Source organism: Quercus lobata, chromosome 12, assembly GCF_001633185.2.
Source record: "Quercus lobata isolate SW786 chromosome 12, ValleyOak3.0 Primary Assembly, whole genome shotgun sequence".
NCBI classification, from domain to species: Eukaryota; Viridiplantae; Streptophyta; class Magnoliopsida; order Fagales; family Fagaceae; genus Quercus; species Quercus lobata.
Genome location: NC_044915.1, coordinates 11,411,456 through 11,430,190, shown reverse-complemented (window position 1 = coordinate 11,430,190; position 18,735 = coordinate 11,411,456). Strand labels below are relative to the sequence as shown.

At 34.5% G+C, this 18,735-nt stretch overlaps 1 protein-coding gene across 1 annotated transcript; it reads right to left on the bottom strand.

Moving 5' to 3' along the window:
* Positions 1-906: 906 nt before the first annotated feature.
* Positions 907-7,816, bottom strand: LOC115971825. Its single transcript, XM_031091889.1, has 4 exons — positions 6,178-7,816; positions 2,336-2,482; positions 1,868-1,984; positions 907-1,767 (listed from the first exon to the last, which is right to left on the bottom strand). The coding sequence occupies exons 1-4, from the start codon at positions 7,696-7,698 to the stop codon at positions 1,165-1,167; spliced, it is 2,388 nt and encodes a 795-aa protein (XP_030947749.1). The 5' UTR covers positions 7,699-7,816; the 3' UTR covers positions 907-1,164.
* Between the last annotated feature and the right edge of the window lie 10,919 nt (positions 7,817-18,735).

Genomic DNA, 18,735 nt, shown 5'->3' with positions numbered 1-18,735 from the left:
CTTATTAATATGAATATTATGAAACTATTTATCAGATTCTCTTTGTTCATGTTCAAGTGGATGAGTACAATATTTGTGTAGATTGTTACAGGAATGTAGGTTTTTATTTGCTGTTCATTTCATATTTTCCGTGAATTTTTTGAACAAACCAAACATGAGAAAATGAATACAGTAAAACTATTTCCACAACAGCCAAATACTGGAAATTTTTTTCTCCCTGTTTTCCATGGTGCATCTAAACACATTGAAAGCATTTTCCTTACCGAAAAATATTTTCCCCTGAACCCATTTTACACTTGAAAATTCATTTACATTGAGCCAAACACAGCTTAAGTGTGTGTTTGGATACAGCTTATTTTGCTGAAAACTGAAAACAATAAAATAATATTTTTTTAATTACTGTTTATGAGAGAGAACACTATGCATTTGCCTTGGTGCACTGGACTTAAAAAAAAAAAAAAAAAAACCTTGAAACATGAATGCGCAATACAAACAGACCTTAAAAGTCACACTATAAAGTGGTTTCTAGCTGAACTTTTATCGAACATAAATATAATTTTTCCCGCCTAGAATAATAATGGTACAAGTTTAATCAAGTTGGGCCCTCTAGATTGCACAAGACATTGGTTGGAACGATGCACACGGCCAACCTGACCGTGGCCGATTGTGTTTACCCTTTTCAGCTTTTCCAGCCTAAGTTGTGCCTTTCCTTTTCCGGTATAGTTTTAAGTCCATTTTGGTGTTTCTCTTGTCCTTGAAGATCGAAACCATCAAATCAGAGGCTCGATTCTTCAAAATAGAAGAAAATGACATAATTGGAAATGCTAACCGTGGACGCTTCACAAATCTTTGACTAAAGAACAATTTTTGAAAAAGAAAAAAGAAAACCGAAAAATCGATAGTATATAGACTCTAAAAATGATGGCCCAATAATAAAAAGAACATCAACAGCAGTACCAGCTACAAGGAAAAGAAATAGAGAACAAAGCCAGGCACAGGCCCTGATGTCAATGTCATCGAAAGACAAACGTCAAAAACACTGTCGAATTTTTCTGCACATCTCGAACTTTACAAAAGGGAAAAACAAGTCAATGTCGCAAACCTTGTAAGGAAAAACTTTACATTTTCTTATACTTTTTTTCCTTGTATTTTTGTTCTTCTCATCTACACCCTGTGAAACAGTCCAAAAGCTTTCTTCACTACACTAAATACAGCAGACAAAAGCAAAACCATCACAACCTTTTTTGAAGCTAACATCCTAAGGTTCACCCTCAGACCATGACTTTTCATTAGCCTCAGCACCACTGCAGCCAAAGTAAGAAGCCAAGAACTGATAGCACACAACACCGCCCTCATTGTCTCCGTAGGCCCACACACATTGGCCACATCAGTTGACACCTCCACATAAGACCATGCTGGGCTGCTCTCTGCTTGGTTCAACCCAAGACTCTCATTCAGCCAAGCAGAAAACCTGACGAGCAGTTTCGCAAGCCATGCAACCTCATCGTCAGAGATTGGGCGCTTCATCCAGTCACCCCTGTATTTGATTTCTGAAGATGCATGGTTGCCAACTCTTCTGGGCTTGAATATATCATCACGGGATTGTGAATACTGTTTTGGTTCTGGGGAAAATGACAATGTCCTTACAGTATGGCCACCAAACAAGCAGCTCACCTGTGCTTTCAATGAATCTAGACATTTAAGGTTGTCCGCAAGGTTATCACCAGAAATGGCTTGTAACTCTGCTTCTGCACGCAATATAAACAACTGCAAACAAGATCATGAAAAATTAGATGAGATCATCTAATATAGATAATTATATGATTTGTGTAGTAATTATAAGCATAAACAAATGAATGTTAAAAACCTGAAGTAGCTGTTGTCCACCATCTTCACCATTACTAAAGAGTTGTAAATCTTTATTCCAGTTCTCATGCAAGAACGATCCATCAGCATCACTCTCACATAAGCCATCCTCCCAGTCCTAGTGTCAAGATTAGATAACAAAAAGAGAATCAATCATAATATTTAATAGTAAACAATAAAATACTCTAGTAATATACAGGTTATGAGGGATAGAAACATAGGCCCCCGAGCAGATCCATCATATAATACATCAAACATCAACAAGATTTAAGAAACACATCAAAGGAGCAGTTCAACTCCCCATTTAGGTATTTACTTTTAAGATGGAGAAGATTTGCCTTAGACTCAAGAACAGCTTTACATTAGAAGAATTGTTGCGATATAAAGTTCTTATTGCTCATTTGGTTACTTCATAAGTGAATCACAATGGCATATAGTACAGATGTACAGGAGGTACAGGTGATTCTACCTGCAGCTGTTCACGAATTGAAGGAACAAATCTAGATAAGCTGTTAAGCATTGATTTGCCTGATCCAGCTTGTTTGGAATGAAAGACAGTATCCACGTTCTTTATAAGGTCAACAAACTCTTTAGATGATGTCAATATATTCATCACCTGTCAATAAAAAGAAAAGAAAAAGGCAGTTAATAAACCACGCAGCTATTTGCACATCGTTGCAAAAAGTATTATACATTGAAGTCAGTGCACAAATGCACTGTTCTTATGTGGAAATTCTACTAAATGAACTTCAAAATACTTCAATAAAATTTATATTATATTATTATTAAGTATAGCTACGGGTTACAAGTACAACTAAACCTCACAAACCATACTCAAAAACTCTCATGACCACTCACAAGCTCTCCCAAAATCACAAACTAACCCAAATCTCATTAGACCCAAAACAAACTCGAAACTCGCCCAAGCCCAAAACCCCAATCCACCCAATGGTGCTCTGATATTAACCTAAAAAACAAACTCTCAAGTTCTCAACTCACTTATGTGGGTATCTTTCAAAACTAAAGAACTGTCAAACTATTCTTTGAAGAATCCCTCTCCATATTCTATGTTCTCTCTCTCCAAATGGGTGACCAACTTGAGCCAAAACCACTAGACCCTTTACAATACTAAGGTTTTAACTCCTACTCGTTGATTAACAAGGAATACAAAATTATAGCCAGGAAAATGCTTCCTTACACACCCAAAAAAAAAAAAAAAAACCACAAAGTAGGCAATGACGTCAAAACATGAATTTGAGGAGATTTCCAACAAATCTCCACATTGATTCAAATTCTACAAAGAAATATTCCTTCGTTCATAACAACTCTACCTTAATCCAACCAGGCTCTCCCTAAACAAGACAACCATTATTTCCACAACAAAGCTAAACTTGCACACACCTTTATCAAAACAATTTGCAAACATGTGCCAAGCATTATCTTCTCTTGAATTACGCCAAAATTAATTTCAAGAGAATTTCAGGCAAGTAGAAGCATATTAACAAAAACAAGAAACAAACAACATGTACACAATACAACAAAATTTAATGTAATTCGGCTAACTCCATGCCTAAATTGACTAGAATTGCCAAATAAAATTTACTATCACTAATATGGATTACAATTACACTCAACCAAACCATACTCACGAATTCATACAAGCAACACTCACAAACACAAACTTAATACCGCTCATAAACATACACAAACTAATCCATATACCATTACATCCAAAACAAACTCTAAATATTAAAGGTCTGTTTGGGATTTGCTTATTTTGCTGAAACTAAAAACTTTTTACTGAAAGTACTATAGATAAAGGTAAAAGTTAGTTAAAATAGTACAGTGGGACCTATGAATAGTACTAAAAAGTGCAATGGGCCCATAAATAGTAACGAAAATAAGCTGAATAGTAAAATAAACTGGCTTTTTAATTTAGATCCAAACGCACACTAACTCACAAACTTGATTCTCACAATCCTAAAAGCCCAATATCCTCAATGATACTCTCATACTAACACAATAGACAAACTCTCAACTCATATACATTGGTATTTTTCAATCTCAAAATAACTATCAAACTACTTTACAAAGAAACCTGCTCTAAGTTCTAAGAATTTTTTCATTTCTCCATATGAATGGACCCTTAGGCTAAAACAACCAATCACTTTACAATAATGCCTACATATAAGGCTCCTAAGTCCTAACTCCTATTAGTAGCCAAAGAATGCAAAATTACTTCTTTGACAAGGAAACACTTTCCTTCCACATAAAGAAAAACCCTAACCAAGTCAAAATAGGAATTTTACTTCTTAGGGATTGCAATGGCTTGGGATTTTTACAACCACATCTACCCTGAGAGTCCCCCCCCCCCCCCCAAAAAAAAAAACATAATCCTTGCCACTGACCAATAACATGCAGGAAAAAAAAAAAAAACCACACCTTAAATCAAATTTTAACAATACAAATAAAGCGTTTTCATGCATCAAATTGCTGCAAAATCCAGTAGATCAACCAAATCTAGGAACTTAATCATAAAATAAAAACATTTGAAACACCTGGCTGCCATGTGTGGGTTTACATCTCCCAAAGTACCCACCCACTTGGGAAGTGGGGCAAAAGGGTAGAAAACTGTAAACTGTAAAATATGTAAGGGCATATTTGGCAGAAGAAGAAGCGGGAAGAAGATCGGCTGATCAGCTCTCCCACAGAAGAAGAAGAAGAGGAGATCGGTGTGAGAGAGACAAAACTGATTTGGGGTGCAAGGGATGCTCTCAAGAGATTTTCCATAATTTTTATAAAAAAAATTAAAACTTATTTTCTATATAAAAATAAAATAAAAAATAAAAACTGCCTAATTGATACAATACCATAATAAGACTCATTTAACTAGATAAGCCTTAAAAGTACTATAATATACTCACTCTTAAAAATCCCATTTCCCAACATTACATAAAGATATAAAACATTAACAAACAATAAAGATTAACCTCCACATTAGGTCCTGGTCCTACATCAGATGCCTTAACTTGAATTAAACTCATCCTCGACTTTAACTTGGAAATTAAAATCTTCTGCTCCAAATATATAGATATTTTGAATGATGTAATTTCTTCACCCCAGTTTTTCTTCACACCAATCCTTAACTGATTCGCAAGTTCAATCAAATTAGGAATGATAATCAGATTGAACTTTTCAAATTGAATGAGGTAAAAAAACTGAAATGCCTTGTTCTCCCCAAAATCACTGAGATCTTCGTAATTATGAGATATGGACCCATGAAATTTCTATTTAAATTTCATCTTCTGTAGATACTCCATCAAATCTCTTCAGTGACTCAATCTTCTCATCTTTGGCCTCTTCAATTTCTTGAAAGGTGTCAACCGATAATCTTGCTCTGTTTTATGATAATATTACAACATCATTTGGGGGGGGGGGGGGGGTTGTGGTGGAATTCAATTGCACCAATCTTTTTCATCCTTGGCCACGAATTTTGTCTTAAGTAACCAAATCCATATTAAGAATTAGCAGAAAATCTAAACATTTTATATTAATTAGATTATATATTTAGGTATCTGCAGCATCCCTAATTGTATCTGTCTATAACTAATGGGCGTAGTTATCTACTTTAGGCCATGCCAAGCCATAAGATGAGCTACGACAGCCACCAAGCAAAACACAACCTTGATCCTGAAATTTAAACACAAGCTTAACACCATGGAAAACATGGCCCAACTCACTCATGCAGTCATGCTGTTGCTCAGAGTTCAAGCTTTGACGACCTGATTCCTTATTGCCCCACTAATTTGGTACCTAAACGATTTTTAAAGCCTGCCAAGTCCTACAGCACTTTAATTAGTATTCCCTTGAATTAAATCTCCATCTGGAAGAATGCATTGTTTGTTCCAAACCTTATTTCACACTAGCACGTAGCCTGATTCCAAATATGTGGAATACAATCCTATCTCATGGCTCATGCAGGGACTTCTCATCAAGGTGTTCACCATGTAGTATTACAGAAACAGAAACTAAACTGTTAGAATTTTCCCATTCCAGCTGGAATAATACATCACTAAGTACAAGCTAAATGATAATAACTAATCCTCACATTTCACAAAACAAAACGCATTTCCATTGCATGCCATAGTTAGAACTTCTGTAAGTCAACATTAATTGTCCATATTAAGCACTCAAATAGTTATAACAAACCTACATCTTCAAAGCCAAATAATAAAAATAAAACACAAGCAAATTCAATTAACAAAGGCAGATAGACAGTGGAGTAAAGAAGACAATGATCAAGAAACATACCTTCGATACCATCCGGACTATAATTTCGACATCCGAGTGAAGAAACTTGTGTGCAAACCCAATGAAATGCATAACCAATGAACTGTAATACAGGTAATTGGACAAGACATATCCCTGCCAAGAAGGGCTATATCCATTGTTACTACCTTGAGACCGAAAATCTTCCTTCCTCTCACTCTTATTCGCACCATCCACAATCGCGTCGAGCCCTGCGAAATCATTCCAGGTTATAGTCCAAGGCTCCATATATGTAATCCAAACATCAAACACCTCGGATGCATTCTTAATCGAAGATCCCACAGGGCAAAACAAGAACGTCCTCAGTATAAACCGATACAACGGCCTCTGAATCCACGCGTTCCACGACCCGGCCTGCCGCACCGGCGCTGCAACATCTCTCGACTTCGCACCACTGCCGCCGCCATCGAAAGAACCTGAATTCAAAACTCTCCACCTCGGGTTCCCACAATTCTCGGTCCCACCGTCTTCCGTGACGGCCACAGAGCTCAAATTCAAGTACTTGACGAACAGCTTCACCACCTCTCCTAACCCGGAGGCCGGCGGCGGCGTATCCCCTATCACCGATCGAAACGGAAACGACACGCCGTGCGATTTCAAGACATTGACTGGCAAAGGCGAGAAGTCGTTGTCAACCAACCAGAAGTGTACGAAAGCGTTGACGACGAACTCGGCACGCATTGTGACCGATCCATCGTAACCGGAGGCGTAGTGAAGCAACGAGCTACGGTACGGTTGGTGCGCATTCAAATCGTGAATCGGCACAAAGGCGCGAAGATAGGCATAGAGAAGACGGAGATAAAGGTTGCACTCGATCCTCTGCTCGTTTCCACGCTTGGAATTTGAAAATCCGGGAATGGAGGAAGTCCAATTCTCTAGCCTGAATTTCCTCGCTCTTTTGATGGAAATGGAATCGGAATTCTCGGAATTGGATTTACAGATAGGGTAATAGGCGAACCAGAAGAGATAGTATTCGAAAACGTTGAGCTGGATTTGAAGGGCGGAGGGTTTGATAGGGTCGTGTTTGAGTTTCGAATTGAATAATGGAGAAAGATCGGAGAGAGCTTGAGCGAATTTATTGGAGGAAAGGGCGAACCGGGACCACTCCGGGAGCCGTTCGATTGGGAAGACGTATTTGACGAGGGAGAGGCGATCGACGGCGGAGATTGAGTGGAAGAGGGTGCTGGAAGGGGAGAGGAGGGAGAAGACTGCGTTGGCGGAATCTGGATCGTTGGATGAGAGGACGGAGTCGATCCAGCCGTTGGATGGGTTGGGTTTGGAAGAGGCGGAGGAGTCGGTGAGGCCGAAGAAGAGCTTGGAAATGAGAGGAGGGAAAGCGAGGGAGAAGAAGTGGCGGGTTTGGTCAGGTGAGTGAGAGAGCAGGAAAGAGTCGATGGAGGAGCAGGTGGAGATGATTTGGGATGATGAGGTGGAGGAGAGGATGGAGGAAGCGAGGTCTTGGGATTTTGATTGGGAATCGACGGTGTAGGAGTGGGGGAGCATCGTATGGGTCAGTGAGGGTGAGAGAGTCAGTCAGTAGAGACTAGAGAGTAGATGGTAAAGGCTAGGGTTTTTGCTTTTTATTCAGAGAGAGAGAGAGAGAGAGGGGTTTTTGAAAGTTTTAAATGAGAGAGTGAGGCAAATGGCGCCCTTTTATGGGGGAAGAGGTGGAAGTGTCACTGTGACTGTATGTTGCGTGAGAATGGGGCTCCGTGTAGTGCTTGAGGGGCCCTGCACAAAACGCGGATAATTATTCATGTTTTTATTTATTTTTTAAATTTTGCTAGCAATTTTTTTATTTTTTTGGTTAAAAAATTTGGCTAGCAATTACTTGTACGTAAAAAGTAATTTTTTTTTTTTTAACAAACTGACTGCCAAAAAGTATCTGAATTTAGATAAAATTTAGGTCGGTTTATTACACCCATTAAACATATGTTTTTAGTTTTTAAATAATATTATATGTATTTTCATACATTTTTTTATCTAGACGTATTTTTACACATGTTTTCAAATACATATTTTCAATTTTTAAGTATATGTATCAAACATCCTTTTAGTTTTTTTTTAAAGGAAGTTTTAATGTATGGTGTCTGCTTCTGATAATCCAGATATTTTATTTAACTATTAGAAACTTTACTAATAAGAATTAGTAAAAGTTGGAGAGTTTTTTTAGAAATGTTTTGTTTACAGCATATTTACAATAAATTTTTATTGGTAGTGGACAGGTTGTTACTAGTTGTTATGAGTGGACAAAAAAGTAATCTAAGTGATGAATTCGAATAACATTACTCATGGTTTTGAAGTAGTGTTTTTACAATTTATACATACAACAATTGTCACATATTTTTCTTTAACAGATAACTTTATAAGTTCTTATTGATTCTTATGTGGAATCATCACTGTCATTTTTTTTTTTTTTTACATGCTAATAACAAATTGACATGTCCATAATTTTTTTTTAAATTTTGATGATATCTTATAAAAAATAAAAATCAAAATCAAAATTTTAGTACAATGAAGTCTGATATTATAAACATTGAAGAATTTAAGAACCAAAGACCCTTAATAGGGAAAAAAAAATTGTGTTTTATTTTATATATTTAATTTTTATTTTGCAAATTTAATTTATGAGTGAATAAAGCAATTTGAAAATTAATATGAGAGTGGTCCTATTTTTAGGCAATGTTTTAGTGAGAGTTAAAGTTGCATTTTTATCGGATTATCTTTTTGTTTCATCTCTACTTAAATATATGAGTGTATAAGTATTTTTTAATTAAAAAATGAGAAATCTAAATAAGAAAAGTCTCTTATATAGTAGTAAAGATGATAGGTGAACAGGAGAGAAGTCAAACATGGTATTGGCTTAACCGCTTAAGGATAGATTGTCTCGTTTTCCATTCAATCCTGGGAATTGATTTTTGGATTCTAGTACCATATTTAATAAAAGAGCCCACGTTATGCACTAAAAAGTAAAAACTACCTCCCAAAATACAGGCTTTGAGTACTTTCTCATAATTTACCCAAGATAGTGACATATCAATTTTTGGACAAGTGACAAAGCACCATATTACGAAAGGGGGAAAATTGATGTTAAAGAAGATTATAGTTTGGAAGAATATATCAAAACAACAAATTACAAGTGTCAAGATTATAGGTTAGAAGTTCTCAAAGAAAAAAGATTAGAGGTTAGGAGAATATGAATTTAGGAATAAGTATCTTTTTATATCTGAAAGTTCTAATTTACAAGCACCACTTTGAATTGACATTGACATTATATACTTTCAATTCTTAATTTTATATTTAGCATTAATCATGAGTTATAATAACATTGGTTGTTTTGCGTGTAAATTCAAGGCTTTCTTTCTCTTTCTTTTTCTTTTCCTTTTTCTTTTTCTTTTTCTTTTTCATTTTTCATTTTTCTCTTTTGTCTTTATCGAAGAAAACATTAAATATGTTGTTCAATTTATCTTCCCATACTAATGTTTTATAAGTTATACCCATTTAAAAAAAAAAATACAGTTGCTTCATTTTAAGTACCTTTTAGATGTTTCATTAAAAAAAAAAAAATTACCTTTTATAGAAGAATCACTTTTTTTTTCTACTTTTTTTTTCTTTCTAAAAAGAATTTTTTTTTTTTGAGAAGATTATAGAAGAATCACTTAGAGCATTAGCATTGAAGAATGCTAATGCCATATCTAAGGCCTTTTTGACATTTCATAACTAAAAAAATTTGCATCAAAAAATGGTATACCTCACTATTGTAAAATTTTTTGCAATAGTGCTACAGTACAATTCTAAGTTTAGAATTGTACTGTAGCACTATGCTAAAAAATATATATATATATATATATATATATATTTTATTCCACCCCTTAGCTAAAAAAAGTGATGATGTGAAAGAAATAATAAAGAAAGATTAAAAAAAATATTTTAATGAAAAAGTAAAATAATAGAGTTTTTGGATGTAGGGTATATTGTAAAATGGTATGGTATAATTGATAAAGTAACTTTTTGAGATAGTAAAATAGGATAGAGTAGCATTCTTCAATGCTGATGCTCTAATCCGCACCTAGCATTGTAAATGCCATATCTAAAGGGTATTTAGTATATTTTTCTCAAAATCCTCCTCTGGAATGCTATATACCAAGTATTGCAAACAAATTTACAATACTGCTACAGTGCAATTCCAAAGGTAGAATTGCACTGTAGCAGTATTGTAAAAAAAAATAAAAAAATTATTCTACTTTTCTCCCGAAATTTCTCTCTCTTCTCTCTCATTATTTATGTTCTCTTCTCTCTCTTCCTTCTCTGTTTCTCCATTGGTGGGTTTTTTTTTTTTTTTTTTTTTTTTTTTTTTTTTTTTTGCTGTGACTGGTGCCCAAAACACATTTTCTCAAACCCAAAATCTCGTTTGGTGGTGGCAGCAGCAGAGGCAGGTGTGGGCGTAGGTTGTCATCGATGGTGGTGGCATGGGTTTCCCTCTTTGTCTCCCTCTTCATCTTCCTCTCTCTTTCTCTAATCTCTCATCCCTTTCTTTCTCTCTCACCTCTTTTATTCTTTTTTTCTCTCTATCTTCCCTTGAATCAACCCTCCATGGTGGAGATGTGGCGTGGGACTCATGGATCGATGGTTGGTTTCATCATCCCTGACGTGGGTTTCATTTTTGAAGGTATGGGTTTCATGGATCAATGGGTGGGTTTTATTTTTGGTGGTATGGGTGGTCGGATTTCTTTGTTCCTTGGTTTGGTGGTTGTGGTTTTTTTGGGTTGGTGGTGGGTAATTTGATGGTGGTGTGGGTAGTGGGTTGATGGTGGTGGTTTTGGTTGTGTTGATGGTGGTGGTTGGATGACAGTTTTAATTTTGGTTGGGTTGATGGTGGTGGTGGTGGTTGTGGTGGTGGGTTGGGTTGTGTTGGGTTTGGCTTGGTGGTGGTGGTGGCAGCTTGGTGGTGGTGGTAGTGGGTTGTGTGGGTAATTTATTGGGTAGTATACATTATATTATTTTATTGTGTAGAAATATTATTTTAATGAGTAGAATAGGAAAATAAAAGTTGGAATGTTGAGAGTGACGTAAAATGGTATGGTATAAATGATAAAGTAGGTTTTAAGATGATAAAATAGAATAGTTTGAAGAAACCTTATGCGAATGCTCTTAGATACCAAACAAATGTAATTATTGGACCATATTCATTAACTTAAATTACACCCCTATAATTATTGCATACTTCTTTTACAGTCGTACAACTACAAATAGGCACGACCTTTGCAAGAAACCTCTAATCAAATTATCAAAATATATTTCAACACTAGTGAAAAGCTGCTTGCATTGATAGACAAGGGCCTTGGACAACAACTGCTTGGCTAAACTGAGTAGTTTTAACTTTTGAGTGAGAAATTAAGTTCATTGAAAATTATAAATTTATCATTTCTTAGCATCTTCATTGATTGGGACATTCGATAATGATAATAGCTTAAGTTTGTATATTTTAATCATTATTGGAGAGCATTATTTTACTTATTTTGAATTAATTCATGCACTTTATATTTGGTTTTGAAATAATGTTGATTAATTAATTATGTCCTTAAAATGAATTGTAATGCATGAATATATATTTTTTGTAAAAGAATGAAATTAATTATAGCAAGATTTATCAAGAAATAAAGGATTGAATTTGTGTGATGAAGAGCACTAATAGACTAAATGTTGACAAGGGCTATAATGAAGATAAAGAAGGTTGGCCCAACTAAATTTGGGTCCAATTGGTGCCAAGAATCAAAAGAAACTCGCACTAAATCAAAGTCAAAATCGGATTAAGATTCCAACCTACGCAAGTCTTATTGTTTTGGGCATAACTTTCGGCTCCTATATTGGATTGAGAATATTCAAATTGGGCTAGAAAGATAACTCAAATGGCTACAACTTTGTAGTTTATGAAAATTCCAAATTCTAATGTTTAATGTGTCAAAACAAACGGTTAAATAGATTGTGAAAATCAAATATTTTTTTCAAACTGATAATTCTACTTGTAATGGGATTTGTTGGCCTATTTAAAGGATCTTTAAATCAAATTCAAGGGAGAGCAGCCTTAGAACAAAATTAAGTTTTTTTTTTTTTAGAGTTTTCTTTGATGTATTGGTTTGCTAGAAGCCATGCTAAGTGTTATGATCCTAGTGTCCCACATGGATTAAGTATAAGTTTAACCATGTGTTTATAAGTTCTTTTATACTCTCCCCTGGCAAGCCGGTTTTCAAGGGCGAGTTCTACCCATGGGTTCCTAACATTTGGTATTAGAGCCAACCACCACATCGAGTAATCGAACGTAGCTCTCAGGTCAATGTCGCTAGAGTGAGCTGTTATGGACGTCGGCTGCGAAGCGTGGTGGTATGTTATGATCCCAGTGTCCCACGTGGATTAAATATAAGTTTAACCATGTGTTTATAAGCTCTTGGGCACTCTCCCCTTGCAAACCGGTTTTCAATAGGTGAGTTCTACCTATGGGTTCCTAACACAAAGATATGGTTAAAGCCTAACATTATATTTGTATGTTCTTAACAATATTTTAATGATTTTAATGCTTAAGTTTTTTGTATTTTTTTTTTTGTTGATTTATCTATCTAGAAAAGTTTTTTATTCAATATAATTCTTTGATTTAATGTAGACTCCTGGCACGTCAAACACTTGGGATTTCCTGTGAATTAATTCACTAGTTTTGTTTTACCTAAAATCATTTAAATACATTTTGTGTTTTTATTGCTAAATCATCCAACTAAAATCATAATTCATATGAATTTTAGTTATGCTATAAAATAAAGTTGAGTTATAAAGTAAACAAATTTAGTTAACTTTTGGGATGATTAAGTTATCCAATTGACCAATAGCTGATCTTTGCAGAGCCACTCTTCATATGCAGGATTTGGCTTTGAAACCTTGACAGATTCATCGGCCTACTTTTGACGAGAAATCGAAGCCGTTCTCTAGGATCATGACCTGAGGTTAGAGCTTTTCCTAACGAGTGTCCACGGTCACCAAGGAAGCCCCAATAAGCATCAAACATTTTCGATGAGACCCATGGAACAATTCTTAGATAGCAAGCACTAGCTCCTAGTGCAACTTCATAAAAAGCAATCAAAGATAAGATCAAAGAGAATGAAATGCAGTAGTGGTCATTATAGCGCTTCCTTTTGATCCGATCCCAGTTATTAGCCCTATCTGATTGTTATTTCACAAATTTAGGGGATATTTTACTATAAGGTACTCAAATTGTAATCTTAATGTAGATGATGGCAGATAGAAAATAGTGCTTTTAAGCAATCCTTCTAGCATGTTTGGTTGCCATTCATAATGGGCTGTAAATGAACCAAGCCAATCAACTCAGGCTCGGCTTGATAAGAAGGTTGTTCATGTTTGTTTGTTTATAAATAAGCCAAGCTTGAGCCTTAGTTTTAGGCTCGTTTAATAAACAAGCTGAGCCCAAGCAAAAAAATTTGTTCACGAACAAGCTCGTGAGCTATTAGGCTTGGTACAAAACAATCCAAGCATAGGTTCATTTATAAGTTTATATGTGTTAGCTGAATATACTCATTACATATATCTTAATAATGACATGGTCAACATAAAACCACTACCCATTACCTACATTTAAAAATAAATTAATTAATTAAGTGGGCCACATATGATCCTTTCTTATCAATCATCTAAAGTAAAGTTACGAAATATGTTAGTATTTTCCCATTCATAATAGTTACAAACAAGTATTTTTCTAGTTCATCACCATCTAACGAGAATGTAAAAATTGTATTTTGAACAATTTCTGAAGCTATAGACAACGAATAATGAATGAATGAATTTAATTATGTAAATTTTTAATTTGAATAATGGCTAATTATAAGTAGGACTAGATGCATGATAAAATGAGTATGCTATTTTTTTTTCCTTAATTTTAGAGATTTAAGCATTTAATAATATAATTTTTTTTAGATCTCAAGCTCAAAAGCTTGACTTGAGCTCAAGTTTGAGCTTGATATTAAGTTTGAGTTTGGCTTGACTAATTAATCAAGCCAAGCCAAGCTCAAGCTTTTGGCTTACCCATGAGCTCAAACTCAAATACTATTTTTAGACTTGTCATGAACTTGAGCCAAGCTTGAGCTTTTCTATTTTCCTGACGACCCAAGCTTGAACATGCATTGCTCAACTCGTTTACAACCCTAAATATCTCCAATATTCATGACATCAAGATGGATGTTATCAACAATCCTAGATAAATAATTATTTTATCAATTTGTATCCAAAATTAATAGATATGTGTCACATGTAATTTTAATATGCTTAAGATAAAAATAAATGTAATAGAATTGCTTAGTTTATCATTAACAATATTTAACGATATTACCATATGTAATATGTTTAGCATGAAACCCATAAGATTTTAATATATTAAATAAGCACAAAAATTTTAAGCATGAATTAGTGTAATAATAAAAAAGTTAGATGACAAAAACACCAATTTTTCAGAGAAACTTACAGTGGGTTGTAGTATCACACAAAATAAATTTTAATTTTGAAAAGTAGAATAAGGACAACTTCTTCCTTTTTAGAATTTGACTAGAGCTTCGTGCTGATAACCTTTTACTTATAGTGGGTTGTAGTATCACACAAAATAAATTTTAATTTTGAAAGGTAGAATAAGGACAACTTCTTCCTTTTTAGATTTTGACTAGAGCTTCGTGCTGATAACCTTTTGTGATAAAGAGCTATTAACAGCAACGGACTCCATAGGTTATAACTCTCTCTCTCTCTCTCTCAAAAAAAAAAAAAAAAAAAAAAGACAAGAGAAAGAAAGATGAGAATGAGATTATATTTGAGTTTCTTCTTTTCTAGTGATCATCCACGACATTATATTATTTATTATACTATACATATATCTCTATCTTCTCTTTGTCTCTTGGTGTGTTTTATAATAAAAGATCACACACATATATAGGAGAAGGGAGGGAAAGGCTTTAACAACTAAAGGGGACAAAGTCCCTTAGATTGGGTGGCTAAATTTCCACTAGCATGTCAACTACCCGTGAAAATGAAGTAGGAATTCAACAATGGTTAGGAATGACATAGTTTTAGCTAGGAGTGTTCACCAAACCGCACAAATCGCAAAACCCACACCAAAACCGCCCTCAAAATAGCATAACCGCACCGCATGGTGCAATGCGGTTTGTGGTTTTATTATAAGAAAACCGCACCGCACTACACCCTCTCTATATATTAATATATTTATTTATTTTTAATATTAAATATATTATTAATAGTTTAATAACCCTAGTTTTCAAATAATAATAATAATTTGATAACCCTAGCAAGTGTTGACTAGGAAAGCTAGTCCAAAATAAAGAAAAACTAGCTCAATAGTTTAAAACTTGGCCCGAAATAAAGGAAAAAATTAGTTTTGAGTTAGGTAGGAAAAACCCAAAATTTGAAAAATATATCGATTTCAAATCGTTCAAATATATCTTATACACCGCATTGCATATGTAATTGTAAAAATGAAATGCGGTGTGGTTATAGTTTTGGCTAAACTCAACCACACCGCACATATGATCGCAAAAATAAGTTGCAGTGCAGTTATGGTTTTGTCTAAACCGCACTGCAAAGTACAGTGCTAAAAATGGTTTAAAACTGCACCACACTATACCATGAATGCCTCTAGTTTTAGCCCACTAGAATCTAGCCAAGTATCCATTTTATCAATCTTCAGACGTGCAGGATTTTCGTTGCCCTATCTTCAAGCTCCAACTAAAAAAAAAAAAAACCTTCAAGCTCCAACCAAAGAAAAAAGAGAGGTCAGAATTAATAATAACAACTACTACCAACTTGTAAAAACATAATTTTATACTTTTTATAATAAAAATGATCATAGATTGTGCTTATCATGTGAACAAACTGAAAGTGATATCTTATGCGCAAGTAGATGAAATATCTCTCTTATATATGTAGAAATCATGAAATGAATTTCAAGTACATATGAGAGGAGTATACATTCATGTTACATCTATTATATGAAATACTTTCTTCTCGAATTGGCACAAACTTGAGAATCATCATGGTTAACATTGCATGAAACATAGTTCTATGTTTCTGCATACAACACTCGATAAATGTATGGAGTTTGATAAACAAATATAGTCAAGATGATAGTATTTAAATACAATCTTCCTCTTCTTCTGTCTTATTTTTTAAGTTTTAACATGTGAAATAGGTTTTAGTTAGTACAATTGGTAAAAATAAAATCTTTTGTCATTGAATAAGGGACTTAGATTTGAATTCCGCTTCATTAAAAACTAATTGGTGTATTGATTTGATGATTAAAAGCAATGATTATGAAGTGAGTATATAAGTTCAAATCTACCATATATATTAATAAAATAAAATAAAAATAACACTCGGGAGAAGTGATGAGTTATAGTTACACTAAAAACCAATTGGTGTATTGGTTTGATGATTAAAAGCAATAATTATGAAGTGAGCACACAAGTTCAAATCTACCGTATATATTATTAAAATAAAATAAAAATAACACTTGAAAAAAGTGATGAGTTCTAGTTAGTTTACCTAATAAAATTTTTTCAGTCTTATCATTGAATATGAGATCTTAGTTAAAAGAAAATGAATCTTATCAGTACTTTGACATGATACTAAATAGTAATCATCATACAATATACATCATATGTTCAAATTCTATTGTATCCATTAAAATAACATACAACAGGAATGAAAATGTGTATAGTATTAGGATCCTAGTCCTTGGATTACCAACATTAATTGATTTAGAAACTTTCCAAGTTTTCTTTTCATTGTGAACACGACAAATGCAACCCTGATCTTGGCATCATCACCTACCTTGAAGTTGGTTAAAATGGCCCCTTCAATGTTGGCAACAAAAGAAATGTTTTCTCCTTAGCCCATTATAAGTAAAATAAGTAAGGATCATGCTAATGAGTGCCTTTAGGGCATTAGTTAATCATCAATTTTAGGAAAGTTTTGACATCACTTTTATGAGAAATGAAAAAAACTATCAAAATATTAATTGCTTTTTTTTTTCTTTTCCAATAAAAACTTTTTTTGAATAGATTATTAATGAATGCCCTAAGGACATTCGTTAGCATTTTCCAATAGGTAATTATCAAATCAAATAATGAAAACTTGATCAATCATTCAATTGATATTCATCTCCCCTATGGGAAATAGATTCTAACCACGATTAAATCATTGTTGTAATAAAGAATATCATGCCTCTAGGAATGCAATATTCAACATACATTGTTAGAAAATGTATTATGTTGAAAATTTGTGTTTGATATTATCGAGGACATTTTTGTGACAAGGGCCGAAAATGCAAGAATGACCCAAATCCCCCCTTGGGTTCTTTAGAAGTGTTTATTGTGGAGAATCAAGCCCAAAATTCCAAATGTATAATGAACAAAATGCTAATGGTGCTTTGACAAGAAAGAATCAAAATGCTAATAACAAAAGTGCAGAAAAAGTATAAAAACATAACAGGTCTGAAATTTCGGACCACAGTCACCGAGAAGAGAGAATTAAGAAAGGTTGTGAGGAAGAGAGGAAAGATTTTCCTGTACCCATATTTCCACCCCTAAGGTTCAGAATTGTGAGAATGTTTTATGGCTCAGTGGGTTTTTGCTCTCAAGTTTTAGCTATATGGGGAAAATGTGGTTCAACAGGTTTGAAACTTCGACCCATAATCACCGAGAAGAGGAAATTGAGGGAGGTTGTGAGGAAGAGAGGGAAGGTTCCCCTATACCCATATTTCCACCCCTAAGCTTCGGAATTGTGAGATTGTTGATTGGTTGAATGGGGTTTTGTTCTGAAGTTTCAAGTATGTGGGTAGAACGTGGCTAGTTCATTTTGAATTTGATTGGGGCCTTTTGTTTGAACTTGGGGTGCTCTAAGTGACTGTTTTTGGTCAATAGAAGAGGCTTTGAACCCTAAGGTATGAATCAAAGAAGTTATGGTCAGATTTGATTTAATTGAGTAAGAAGGATGCCTTACTTTTTGCATAATTTGGGAAATAAAGTAGCCTAAATTCATGGGCTGATGTTTCTTAGACATGGCAGGTCCTTGAAGATTGCATTTGGTGGTTGCAATAGACTAGGCTAGCCACTTAGGGTTAGCTATGTGTTTTAGGCAAAAAATGGTATAACAGAGAAGTTGGGCCACAGTCACCTAACGCATAAAAGTTGTTTTGGGGTGGAAATTTCGAGTACAAGACCTCCTCCATGAGCCTAAGGTGCTACCAGTGTCCCTTGCCCACTTGGTAGCACTCATACCTTCCAAACCACACTTCCTCAATTTCCCCCAATAAGTCGCATGAGCTTGGGTCATGCTTAAAATAAATTGAGCTTGGGTCATGCTTAAAATAAAATATAATATAATACATAAATTGAGCTTACAAGGAAGTTAGGCTTGGTTGAATCGGGCTCGTAGAAAATGTGTTGTGAAAACGGGTATCAACATTAGCCCCTCGAGCAC

What these genes read in the sequence shown, in the direction of transcription:
- LOC115971825 (XM_031091889.1), bottom strand. Translation starts at nt 7,698, where the DNA reads ATGCTCCCCCACTCCTACACCGTCGATTCCCAATCAAAATCCCAAGAC. An exon ending in TAGTCCGGATGGTATCGAAG is followed by an intron (nt 2,483 to 6,177) that starts GTATGTTTCTTG and finishes TTTTATTGACAG; the next exon opens with GTGATGAATATATTGACATC. An exon ending in GTGGACAACAGCTACTTCAG is followed by an intron (nt 1,768 to 1,867) that starts GTTTTTAACATT and finishes TCTTGTTTGCAG; the next exon opens with TTGTTTATATTGCGTGCAGA.